General features: G+C 48.8%; 1 protein-coding gene across 1 annotated transcript in view; it reads right to left on the bottom strand.

Moving 5' to 3' along the window:
• COL27A1 (collagen type XXVII alpha 1 chain) overlaps positions 1-13196 on the bottom strand; it is a 110759-nt gene that overhangs the window by 83964 nt on the left and 13599 nt on the right. The window contains exons 4-5 of the mRNA XM_072352652.1: positions 7818-7871; positions 2381-2434 (exon numbers count right to left, since the gene is read on the bottom strand). Of these exons, the coding sequence (XP_072208753.1) occupies positions 2381-2434; positions 7818-7871 (108 nt within the window). The remainder of the gene's footprint in view (positions 1-2380; positions 2435-7817; positions 7872-13196) is intronic.

Raw genomic sequence — 13196 nt, 5'->3', positions numbered from 1 at the left:
CTGTCAGCAGCTAATTCCAGGAGAGTCCTTGGAAAATCCCAGATTAAAATCTTAAAAGGTGGAAAGGTGGGAGGGAGACAGAAGCAGGAAAAAGGGGATGAGATTTGCAGTACGCCAGCTTCTTTTGGAAGAGGTAATTATTGATTGGCAAGGGAAGTGCTTGGAAGAACCTGAAGGTTGGACCCTACAGGAGAATATTATTATCTGCTAATTGGTGTTTCTCATTAGCAACATGAAGGTCTAGCTATGGCCAGCTGAGCAGCTTCTCCACGCAGCATCACTGCACCTGACACACCTTGCACACCCCTTTCTCCCCTGCCTCCATCCACCACAAGCTGCAAGGCTTGGTGTGTGAGACTGCTTGGCTATGGACTGTAGGGAGCGCTGCCAACTCAAGGCAGATGCATCTGTAAGAGTTTCTGAATGAAGGCTGCCTGGTTTCCAAGCACTACATGAAGTCACACAGACAATCTTGCTTTGCACGCAGCTGTTATCAGAGTCTCCCACTCTGAGCTGTTTGTGGGTGCTTGACATCACAGCAACTAGAGATCACAAACCCAGTTGCTGTGATGCCTTTGGAAAACAACAGCCTGCTGACAGGTACCTCCCAATCCTGATGCTGCTGGGCATTCTCATTGTGGAATCACCTCCACTTGGTACACAGGCACTGTCTGACCTCATGAGTGCTCTGTTAATTCAGCTGATAAAAAATTATGCCCCCGGGTTACTTCCTCAGTGACAATATTTGCTGTTAGTCATTGCTTTCAAGCTCTATCTGTCCGGGAAAGTTCAGCTTCCTTTTTGAGCTGCTTGTTTTTTCCATGTGATTAAGGGATGCTGAGGGCAGGCAGAGCCCAATTGCAGGGACCCAGCAGTGGTTCTACTTGGGGCTGTCCTGCCTGCAGCACAGGCCAGAGCTCTGGCCATGGGCTGGGCATGCTAAGAGGACACAGGGATGAAATACCTTCATTTTCTGTGAACTCCAGCTTCTGGGACTGGTATAGTACTGAAGAAATGAAGGGAAGGATAGAAATCAAAGCTCTGGGAGCCTTACAAGTACTGCTTCATATGCAAAAGTCTTGCAATCACATCTTAGAAGGCTCTCATTAATAGAGGTGGAGTCACAGCTGGTCTTATTACACCAGAGCTGCAGCTCTCAGCTCCCGTTGCAAGCCCAGGGCTTCTTGTGACACAGCATCATGGAGAACAGCCTGATCCTACAAACAGCATCCGGGCAAAATTAAATGGCACAGTGCAGACTGGTGGCCCCACATCTCTGCTGCAGACTGCTACAGCAATCCATCCACCAAAGGCTTTTAGCAGCCAGCCAGGATGGGAGAAACATACTTACAGAAGCATTTCTAATAAGAAGCCAGCTGAATACAGCTTGATGGCTACGTGATGAGATCTGACATTGGGCTAATGTTAAAAACAACGACACCCATAGCACAGAAAAGCATTTTGGCTGCACAGATTGGATCAGGCAGAATTTGCAGAGCTAGAAGTTAGGTAAAAAGGACTTTGGTTTGACTTGTAAAACTCAACAAGTGTGATCTGGAAGTCACTGATGGAGAATAAATGCAGAGCACTGAAGATACAGAACTTTTACAGCCTCCCTTTTCAGGCCATATAGCTACACTGCAGAATGTAAAACAGCTGCTGTTCACCAGCATGTCTCCAGTGCCTGATTTTTAATCACGTAACAGCAGCATGCCAAGTTTCCACAATCTTTTTCCCAGAGCATCAATAGTGTTCCTCACATCCCTGCCTACTGATGAGATCATAAAAAGAAAGGACTCTTGCTCGCACCTACAGCCTCCTTGTTAGTGCAAACCTCTGTGCCAAGCACTGCCCTTCAAATCTCAATGACTTTTTGGCCCCAGAAGAGACCTCTTCTGGGAGAGATGAGGACACACAGGAGCCAGCAGTGGGATCTGATGGGGAAAGGTTCCAGCTGCACAGAAGCTTTGCAGAGGGAAGGGAAGGGGAGGTGAGGGAGGAGGAAGTGAGAGAAGTGGGTGCTGCTAAGCCCCCGCTGCTGATGGATGCTGTGAAATCCATGAGAAACAGAGTGAAGAAATCAGGATGTGGTGGGATGTTATGAAGGATCCCATTGCCCTCGTATCGGCACAACAGCTTGCTCCCTGCCACAGGCATAGCTCAGACAGGATCCTAATTAGGAAGTGTTTGGAATCAGGGAGAGCTGAGAATCAAGGTGCACAGCGGGGTCTCCTGTAAGCATAAGAGAAGGCTTTGGCTGTGTCCAAGCAGAGGGGAGGGGATAAATGGCTTCAGTTACTCTTTGTTCTGCTGAGAGCCCCAATGGGAAGCATCAGAAACACGAAGGTAAAGCTCCTCGTGCCCATCAGTACGCACTTACTTTCAGGCCTGGGGGTCCAGGTGAGCCAGGGTTTCCATGGGGACCCGGAGGACCCTAAAAAACACAACACACACAAAATGAAGTCAAGAGGGGTCAGTCATGTTCATCAGCACCACCTCCTGCCCACCCTTTGGGAAGTGACACGTGTCCATCACAAGATCCACCATGACCATGAGGTGGTTCAGTGACACCAAATATCCCCCATCCAGGCACAGAAAGAACTCAGAGTCAGGGGAGGAGAAGCTGTGTGAGGAGCTCCAGAAAGGGCTGGAGGTGGGCAAAGGGCAGTGCAAGTGTGTGGGGGTGGGGACACCTTGTTGGGTAAAAATGGAAGAGGATAGAAGCGATTACTAAAGGGAAACTTAAAATGTCTCATTATTCATTTAAGATGAACTCTTCTCCCCTACAAGGACAAGAGATTTTTGTCTTTGGAGGGGGAAAGAACGGATGGCAAGACCCAATTTAAAAATAAATACCATTTCGATCAGTGTTTCTGCACGGCTCTTACAAGACAACGACACCGTTAGGCCATCTACCTTAGATCACACACACCAGCGTCTCCTTTTACATCACACTTTGAAAGCACTTTACATACTTTCCAATGGCTATTTAAGGAGTTATCTGGAATAAACAGCCAAGAATAGTTTATCCCAGGATTGTATATAGCACGACAGTTCTGTTAACCTTTCAGGCAGAAGTAGTAATAATTCTAAGTCCTCTTGAACACGTTCCTGAGAGATGAAACAACCTGAAGACTTGATTCCAAGGGCTTCTGTTCTGCCAAGACTGAGTGCGAGCTTCGCACCACCATAAGGAGCACCGTAATGTACCCTCCAGTTAGAAGGAGGGTGGGCTGGGGGATAAAAAGCCACTCATGCACCTTCTCAGTAAGCTCAACCCTCTGCAATGAGCAAAACTCCCTGATACCTTTAAACCTTCCTGTGAATTTTCAATAAAACTGAGGCAACTTCAATTAAAATTAAGGAGCATCAAATGGTGATTTGAAAACCCAGACAAGTGCTGTAACCCAGTGGTCTTGAATAAATTCCTTTTCCCACTAAAGTATGGCATCGTCTGTTTGTCTCACTGGGTGGGATGGAGACTTCATGTTCAAGCCTGCAGTAGCAAAAGCACTTGAACTCAAGTCTTCCAGGTCCTAAATAAGGATGAAAATCAATACAAGTGGCAGAAACCAGAGCAGTAAAGTCTCTATAAAAGATGGGTTCCTAAAAAGCACTTATGCATAAGCAATAATCTAGGTAGCACTGAGCAGAGTTCATAAATCCTGACTGCTGTTAGATTTGAGGAGGGAATTCAGCTGTTATTCAAATTTGGAGCCGGGCAGCTTGGCTCATAGCCCAAGTCAGTGCAGTTAGCTGAAGTCTGTGCTCTGCCATAGCCTGGGGCAGGCTTAAAAGAGTCAGGCTGGAGGGAAAGGCAGGGTTTGGTGACTCCTTGCTGACAGGGAGAGTTTCCAGGAGGAAAGCTGGAATGTAGGAAGCTGGGCTGCCCACCAAGAGTTCCTGGTTAGGAGACTCGTTGTGCCTCCAGCCAAATGTGGCGCAGCCTCTTCCAGAGCTAAACCAAAGCACAATGCAATCATAAAGCCTTAACCAAAAGTGGGATTGTGGAAGGGGGAAGACAGGAGAAAGAATCTGGTCCCATTACCCAGTGCTAAAACATGTGATTATGAGAAAACACAGGCTCTTGACATACAAGACAGAGGATTTACCGCTGAATTCAATGAGACTCATAGCGTGTAATCCGAGCAAAGGAAGAGCAGAAACCCATCCTACTCCCAGAGACCAATGTGGTCTCATGCTGGTGAAAAGCAGCCACATCCTGCTGATGAAGTGACAGTGGGAAGTCCAGTCTGGCACACCAGTGGCTGCTGTAACCACGTCTGGGGACTGTGCTAGACATTTTAAACTGCTCTCGTAACTGCGGAGAGAAAAGGGCGTAGTCTGGCAGTAGTCCTAAAAATGGTAAAAATAACTGATCTCAATGTGTTCCAACACGGTTAGTCCTGAATCTACGCTTCCACTCACATTCTTGGCAGACGAGGGAGATGCGGTGTGGTACAATTAGTTGGGCTGGGTGACAGAAGGTGAGGGACAGCACCGCCCTGGGAGCTGTTAACAGTACAGCATCATGTAGGTAAGCCTTCCACATCAATCCACTTACCTATCTGCAAACCCCAGCAAGTCATTATAGCCCCCCAAGCTACACACACTTGTTCTATTAAACCCAACCGACCTTCATTCCACTTCTCCCGCTGCACCCAGCAGAACTGCCCATCTCAATCAAGAATTAATTGCTCCATCGTTCTACAGTTAATCACTATATTTCACTCATGTTATCCAGGATATGGTTCATATTCTCACTCATATCTAGAAATCATGATTCTCCTAAGAATGTTTATCATCATTCACAGTCATCCTTGGAGACTGCCAGGCTGGATGGAGCTCTGAGCACCTGATGGAGCTGTGGGTGTCCCTGTTGTTTGCAGAGAGGTGGACCAGATGACCTTTAAGGGTCCCTTCCAGCTCAAACGATTCTGTAATTCTAAGATCATTACACCAGTTTTGTTTCTCTCTTCTATACTCAGGATGGGACAACGCTGAGACCAGTCAATCAAAAAATCCCACAGCACATATTACTATTTGCAACTGTGCCACTCTGCTTGTTCCTTTTGTCTCCCTTATTATGGCTGAACCAACCCAGCCTGTTGACTAACTCGCATCTGAAACGGTCCAAACCTCGCACCAGAAATGCCATAGAAAATGTTATCCCAGAGAGCAGCAGCCCAAGGCTCAGTGTCAGAGCAGCCAGAACAATCCCTGAGTGTGTTCTCCAAGTGATGAGGGCTTCCCAAAGGTGACGGCTTTGTCATCTAACTGGAATGTAATCCACATGAATGGCAGCCACTTGGGAGCGGTGACGTGCAGTTGTGGGTGCCGTGCCTGGAGATGGGAGCAGGCTGACAGAAGTGCTTTCATGCACGCTGGTTCACAGCCCCCCCAGATTAACAAAAGTGTAACTGTGCTCACTGCTTCAGCATTCACAAGGGGGGGGGATATCCTCAGAACTCCTGCTAAATGTGAGAAAGCTTCAGTCAGAGGAGCGGCCGCTCATTCAGAGCGCATTACGCACTGGGCTTTCCCTTTTCTCTGACCTACAGATCCTGCTCTGACCTTTGGCTTGCAGAAAAACGAGTGAAATATTTGATGTGAAACCAAACAAACTGTTTCTAAACGCATTTCTTTTCAGAAACGGGAAAGTCTTCCTTGTGGAATGAGGATACGGGGAACCCGAACAGCTGGCTGCCTCCTTGCTTCTTTCAGGGGGAAGCAGTGCATTTGGAAGGCAGGGGAGACTTTCTGCAACCACAGACCAAATGTCGCAGGGATGTGTCACGCCGGGACCTTGCCAACTTTCAAGGTTCACAGGAGCATGGTAAGAGCATCCTGAAGCACATTTCTCCTGCAGTGGTCTGACAGGTCAAACAAGAGCAATAGCAGTGTGTCAGGCTCTGGGATCCCTTACACGACAGTGAGAAACACTCAGCTTTTATTTAGCCAACCCTTCTGTCCTTATGACTGCAAAGGAGGGCATGCGAATATTCAGTCTCCATGGATCTCTGATGCAGAGCGATTGGGTGTATCATTCATTTCATTCACCTAAAATAGGGGTAAACTTAAAAGTCAAGGAGATGTCATTTTCTAGAAGACCTTAGAACCCATTTGGCTTCTACTCTGCATTGCATTTGAGCACCGTGTCCCAAGCTCTCTTTCAAACCTTTACAGACTGGCATTTGTTACAGCAAATCGGGGGCATTCGCTTACATAGAAGAGCAACTTTCTGGCTGTAAGGCGAGGCCAGAGATATTTATCAGCTGGAAACAAGGAGACAGACTCATGGGAGCAGCCAGCTTTCCTTACAAACCATCTCTGACTACAATCTCACCCTCAAAGCAAAAGCTAATCTGAGCTTTCATTTAACTCTGACCAATACGGGGGGAGAGAGGGAAATAAAACAGAGGCAATACAGAATTCAAAGGAGTGGAAATACTGTGCTACATCAGCAAGAGAGCCACTTTATGGGCTTCACAGCTACAGAAGGTCATGAGTCAAATGCTGCAGCTAGACTTTCAAATAAACCAAGTTATTGTATAAGCATTAATAACGTAGGAATTATGCAAGCTACAACGAGGACAATCATGTCAGCCATAAACTGCACTGGTGACAAGAAGAAACCCTTCTTTTCCTCCAGCATCCAGCACTGCAAAGCTGCATGCAACGCTCACCTCCCCTCAGCAGGTCCACACTTGGGGGGCACCCCATGGAACATCCCATGGGCTGGTACAAGAACTGTGCCTGCTTTACTGGACGATCAAGTGAAGCAGACGTAGAACATACCCCCAGCCATGCTACACATTTATTCTGGAGCAAGTCATGCACAACAAAAACAGAAGATGTAAGAATTCCCCTAAGCCTGTCTTAGTTTCTGGCAGGTCCTTTTCCTTGCAGTTAAGTCCTTAAATCCTGAAGAACCACAAGAAAAAAAAAAAGATACTAGAGACACGCTGCAAAGTCAAAACAACTCACATACAGAGCAGTTCTGTCTTCAGTGCTCCAGGCCAGTCATTTGCAGGGTGACCCTTTTGCCCCCTCCCAAAATTAGCACAGCCTCTCTATGCAGCAGCCTGAGCCAAGCTGGGCTCAGCTGTGTGAGCACTTCCTAACTGGGAACTCTTCCCTGGGCTGATTCTCAGCACCTCTGGCAGGGGCTGAACTCAGAGATCCTCTGTTGCTTATTGTCTTTCGGGGGATTGTCTTAAATATAGGATGGGGAGCAATGCCAAGTAGTGACATGGTTTTCCACAATGCTTTTTTTTCCTCCTAGGAAAACTGCTGTTTTGGCAGATAGTGGAATTTGGAGGTAGAGGTGAAAGTTGGTCATTCACACAGCTGGGCCTCCAGACGTGGAGCCTGGTTTGCACACCACAGGTCTGCAAGAAGTAACACCAAACAGCTGCTTGGGGTTGGGGCTGGAGTAAGAACAACCCTGCAGCCTTCGTGGGGACCTGCTGATAAAGACAAAGTCCAGGCAATGTGCTGATGTGGTGGCTGCTTCTATACACAGAAGGCATTGGAGCTGCATAACCACTTGTGCTGGTATTTCACCAAATGGCAGCTCTGATGTGGAACACATTGTCTTGTCCATAAAACACAGCAGCCTGAAGCTCTCTGATGCCTTATGCTTGGGGCCCAAATTTATGTTCGGGTCTGCTGCCATCCACCCCAGCGGATGAAACCTCAGTGGTATCTTGTGGCCATCACTGCTCAGCCACAGAACCACACAACAGCCCTTGGAGCAGCAGGACAGGCATCAATAGGTACAGACAGAGAGAAATAGAAGTTCTTCAAGCACTTACTCGGGAACCTCTCTTGCCTGGTGGTCCTGGTAAGCCCGGCAGACCTGGTGGACCCTAGGAAAATAAAAAGAAACGTTATGGATTATTCTAAAGCAGGATGATTCTTTTGAGTGTTTCATGGAGACCCATTTGGATGGACCAGGCAACATGGGCAAATCATAACAACGCGGCCAGAACTCCCCTTCAACTTTTGCTATTGCTATAGAGGCCTGCAAGCTGTGCACAACAACATCTGCAGAAGCGTGAAGGGGGATGTAAAGGAGAAGATGCAACTGCCTGAGAACCACGTTTCTCAAGTACCAGACAGGAGGTGACCTCCTCCACCTTCCTGCTGACAGCAGCTGCAGTTGCACTTGGCCCCATGAGTAAAAACGTTGTCCAAAAACGTGCACTGTTCAGAATAAACTGAAAGCTGACAAAAACGAAGGAGAGAGTTAATACCTGCACTGGAATGGGGACATGGAGTTAGGGAAAGGCATATAGAAAGCTGCACATAATTCAGGGATCCCTACCATTTTGGTTTAATTTACTGCCTCTCCTTTGACCTTTTTTTCCTTTCATGAAAACAAGAGGGATAAAGTGACTGCAGGATGAGTATTGCAGGATTACAGGATCACAGAACGGCTTCGACTGGGAGGGATCTTAAAGATCATCCAGTTCCAACCCCATTCCCTGCCATGAGCTGTTTGTCAGCCAGCACACCAGGCTGCCCAGGGCTCCATCCAAGTAGTCAAAAGGCATCACAATACGGTGGTCAGTATGCATAGGGCAAGGGCAGGTCCGCAAAGAAATAAGTACAGCATGGTGGAGATGGCAGGGGTAGCTGGATGAACACGTGTAGCTGCTGTGAAACATGACACGAGGCCACGCTCCTGCTTCTCACATGGTTCCTTGGGAGTTGGGTTGGATGGGACACGCACCGTGCCTTCCCAGTGACTCATCCCTCCTCTGCCTCGTGCCCCATGCACAAGGCTCTGTGTCATCCAGCTCCGGCTTTCAGACAAGAGGCCCACGTCAGACAAGTGGAGAGAGCAGAGCTGAAATACACATGGAGAAAAAAGCACATCCGCAGAGGCAGCCAGAGAAGAATAAGGCTGGAGCAGGGCCCAGCTACTTACAGACGATGGATGCTGTCCCACTTAAAACATAAAGCTCTGAGACGTGAGAAGAAAGAGACATCTATCAGCACAGCATGCCTCCGGTATTAGGTATTAGGAGGAATTTCTTCTCATAAGGAGCAGTGGGGCAGCAGCACAGGCTGCCCAGGGAGAGGTGGAGGCACCGTCCATAGAGGGGCTCAAGGAGAGGACAGGTGTGGCACTGAGGGATGTGCTGTATAGGCAGCATCGGTGGATGGTTGGATGATCTTACAGATCTTTTTCAGCCTTAATGACTCTATGATTCTAATGCCTGTAGCATCCCTGTGCTCATCAGAGCATCTCACCCTGCACACAGGGGTGCAGGGAAGAGTTAAACAAACCACACAGAGCCTGGGCAGACCTTTCTGCTGTAACCCCTTCGAGCATCCCTGGGGAAACCCATTGTGAGCAGTGGGAAGTGCTCCGAGGAGCACAAGGGTTTCCTTTTCCTGGCAGCTGGAGGAAGATATCGCTCCTGCCTTCCCTTTGCATGGACGCCCTGTGGGACCAGCAGAGCTGACAGCCTCCTCCAGCACTTTGCTTCTTGTCTCTGGCTTCTCTCCTGCACCTCGCTGCAAACTGACGGCGGAGAACACACACACACACACACCCTGTTATCACACCAAGCAAACTCGGAGATCAAGGAGAAACGTGGCAAAAGCGGATCCTCTCTCTTCTCAAGCCAAACAGCAGAGCTGTGAACCAGCCCCAACAGCTCCGTGATCAGCTCGTGGCAGCCACATGAAAGTTTAACCCTTCTCAGATTCCCACGGTAGCGTTAGCGGCGATGACTGATCCCACCAAATGATTATAGGATTTATTCTAAGCTGCTGCTGGGAAACTTTGCTGGTGCAAAACGGATGCTTTCCGTAGCTTTTAGAGCTTCAAGTTGCACGTGGAAAATTAAGCTGGGTTGTCTGAAAGTGAAATACATCGGACCCTGAGGACAAGAGAAATCTCACCGCTTCCTCCTGCTGCTGAGATCAGCCCAGCTCATCCCTCTGCCTTTCCCACATTGCAGCCCTCCCCGTGGCTTCCCCTGCCCACAGCAACACCCCTGGGAGCAGAGCTGCCTTCAGATCTCAGAACCTGAGCAAGGCTGAACCTGTTCAGGGAAGGCTTCAAGTGAATTGCAATCGGTGCAGGAATCGGTGCTGGCGGTGTGGGAAATGACTCTCTTCCTTTTGAATGGTTTCGGATTCATATCACTCAGGTTGCAAACTATTTCTGTAATTGCTCCCCCAGGGGCAGGGACTCAGCCTAGCAGCAAATAGCTGATAACAGCCCAGGACGTGATTCAGCCCCATTCCAGTGCACACTGAGAGATGGACGCGTCTGCCTTTTAAGGTCTCCCCACTGTACTTGTGCCCCCCACACTCTGCCTCCTGCACGTCCCACAACTGGCTGCACGTCACAGGAGAGCATGCTGCTGTGTGCCAACAGGAGATAGAAGGCTGAACATTAATCCTTCTCAGTTGCTAATGCACGTTGTGAGAGTCACCTTAAAAGCGACTTCAGAAAATGCATCAAAAGCTTTCTCCCCATGCTAGCATCATAAGCAGGGATGTTTTTTACCCCTGCAGATAGAGAACCTGCCCTGCTTTCCTCCTGGAGGAAGACAAGATGCATTTCTTCCATCAGTTCTCTGCCACAGATACATTCAGTCCAGAGGGACTGAACAACTTTAGGGGCAGCACCAGCAATAGATTCTCCCTGCTCAGGAGAATGGAAGATGAGAAGAACTCACCCCAAAGGACACAACAGCCCTTCAGCATCTCTCCGCCCTTCCCAGCACTGTGCAGAGGAGGAGAGAAGACCCAAACCCTTGAAATTCTGGCACAAACCAAGATGCTGGCAGAAAGCCACTCGTCTAACATGATTTCTGGAAGAGAGACAGATGTGTGTTCTGGGTTTGTGCAACAACTATTGCAGAGAAGTTTTGTCCGCAGCTGGAATCCAAACTGTGTGGCAGCACTATACACAGCACTATACACAGCCAAATATTAGTGTGGCATACAGACATAGCGGGAGCAGCCTCTGCATGAGAAAGCCAGTCTTGAGCAGACCCAGATCCTGCAAGGACGTCTAAAGGGGCATGAAGAAATAAAGGGATCCCGTATTCCATCGCTTTCTGTTCCTAGAGGTTGATGAAATACCTGCATGTGCATTCAGAGGATATGTCTCTGCATCCTCTGCTGCACATCTGTCTCAATTACACTCTCAGCAACTCTTCAAAATGAGCTTCATCTTATGCAAATAGAACTCTCTGATGCTTAGTCATTTGCCTACAAGATTTTTTCCCTTAGAGGATAATTCTGGTTAAATTAGCAAAAAAACGGCACGAGTGAAGCTCCAACTTTTCCCATGTATTATACAAAGCATGCTGTTTCTTCCTTTCAAGAGAAAACATGACTCATTCATTAGGAGACATTCAAACGCATTGTGTGTTCCTAATTTATCATAGACTGTCATCTGGAGCAGCCTTTTCTGGTACAAGGAGGACTGGAAATAGGCCCTTCGTATCTGATCAGTGTTCCCATTCACCTCTCTCTCTCCTGATTGCATTGGCAAGGATCACTTCCCTGCAAAAAGGAGCCGCGCTCCAAAACAAACCACTCGTGTGGAAGATGGCAGCTGGAGCGGTCTAGACTTGGGATGGGCTCAGAAACATCTGCCTTTGTAATGATGCTGCCTGCCAAAGCCTTGCCACACCTCTGTCTGGGATGCTGCCACCAGCGTTCAGACCCTGAGACACAGACAGATACTGGATGCTGCTGCTGCTGTCTGCAGGGCTGGATGATGTGTGCTTGCCTGGGTACTCTGCAACCCAGCTGTGCCACAGCAAGGCTTTGCTGTAGCTCTACGACATGCACAAAGCACACATCCCTACTGATGGGGAAGGCAGAGGGCTGCAGCACCCTATGCCCTGCATGCAAAGTTCCTTCCCCAGCAAGCAACACTTCCCCATCCATTGCAAGACTCCAAACACCTATCCTTGAGAGGGCTTGAGATGCTGGCCCCCAAACTCAATGTTAAACATTATTTTGCTGTTGTGGCTGTCCTAGCTGCTCTCAGCCATGTGCTGGGGTCATGCAGGATGCTGGCCAACCCCAAGCAGTGCCCAGGTACTGACCTAGCACGGCACTTGGGGGCTCTTGATGCTATTTCCCCCTCCTTTCCTCCTTTCCAGAAGAAATTCACAGCAGAGATCCCAAATGCTTGTGGTTATTAATGGTTCCCAAGCAATTTTTTCTTTTTAAAGAGCATATTATCCTGCCTCCCAGTAAACCCAACATTCCTGAAGCATTAATGCTCTGCATGTGAGACACTGTCAGCGCTTCCTGTTGTGCAGCCCATTGGTGGTCTTCTAGGACAGATGAACCCGCAGGCGGTGCTGCTTTTTGATTTGAGGTAAATGCATCCCTTCAGCCTCCTGATTGCACTCCTCTGACCACGCAGACACTTCCCTCAGCTGCGGGGAAGGGGCCCCTCTGCATGGCTGAGGTTACACCACAGTTATTTTGGTACCACTCAGAAAAAGCACAGAGACCACAGCGCCTGAATCATCACTGCCTCGTCCCCAGCTGTCAGTCACATCCTAGTTTTGGGATGATCAGGATGAAGGATGCTCCTTTCTCCTCTCTTGGTAAGATGGAGAGGCCAAGAATGCCTCTATACCTACATCTTAGCCATAATGATCCCAATCCTTGCTGGAAAGATTTTCCATACACCCTTCTCTGCCCATAGTGGGATGCTGGGTCTTGAAGAGACCTTGTGTCAGGCAACACAGCCAGGCAAAGGAACAAACCCTCCTGCCCTCCCCGCTTTGTGCTCCATGCATCACATCCCAGCCATTGCATGCAGCACCACAACCAGCCCAGAGACCTGCCCTGACCTCACCAGAGTGTCTGCCCGAGCACCAGGATGCTGCCAGGCCATTACTCAAGCACAGAGCATTTATCAGCACTCGCTCGGAACACGCACGTCTGGCTGTCGGAGTGCTGCATTTCTCAGTGTGTCAGCCCCATTCTGCTCTTTTCTCCCTTTTCTGTTCCCACGTCAGAGACATTCAAGGAGCCATTGTACAGAGATCCCCGATGAGTCACAGCAGCCAGCTCCAGCCATAACCTTTCCTCCCTAAGTGCTGACTTTGTTTCCAGCAGTTGGAGAGGATGGGGCCAAGCAGAGCCTCAAGATGTTCTCCTTTCCCTCAATTCAGGACTGCAGTTTTCGGACCAGA

Source organism: Excalfactoria chinensis, chromosome 18 (genome assembly GCF_039878825.1).
Source record: "Excalfactoria chinensis isolate bCotChi1 chromosome 18, bCotChi1.hap2, whole genome shotgun sequence".
NCBI classification, from domain to species: Eukaryota; Metazoa; Chordata; class Aves; order Galliformes; family Phasianidae; genus Excalfactoria; species Excalfactoria chinensis.
The sequence above is the reverse complement of the archived record's forward strand: the minus strand, read 5'-3'. Positions and strand labels throughout refer to the sequence as shown.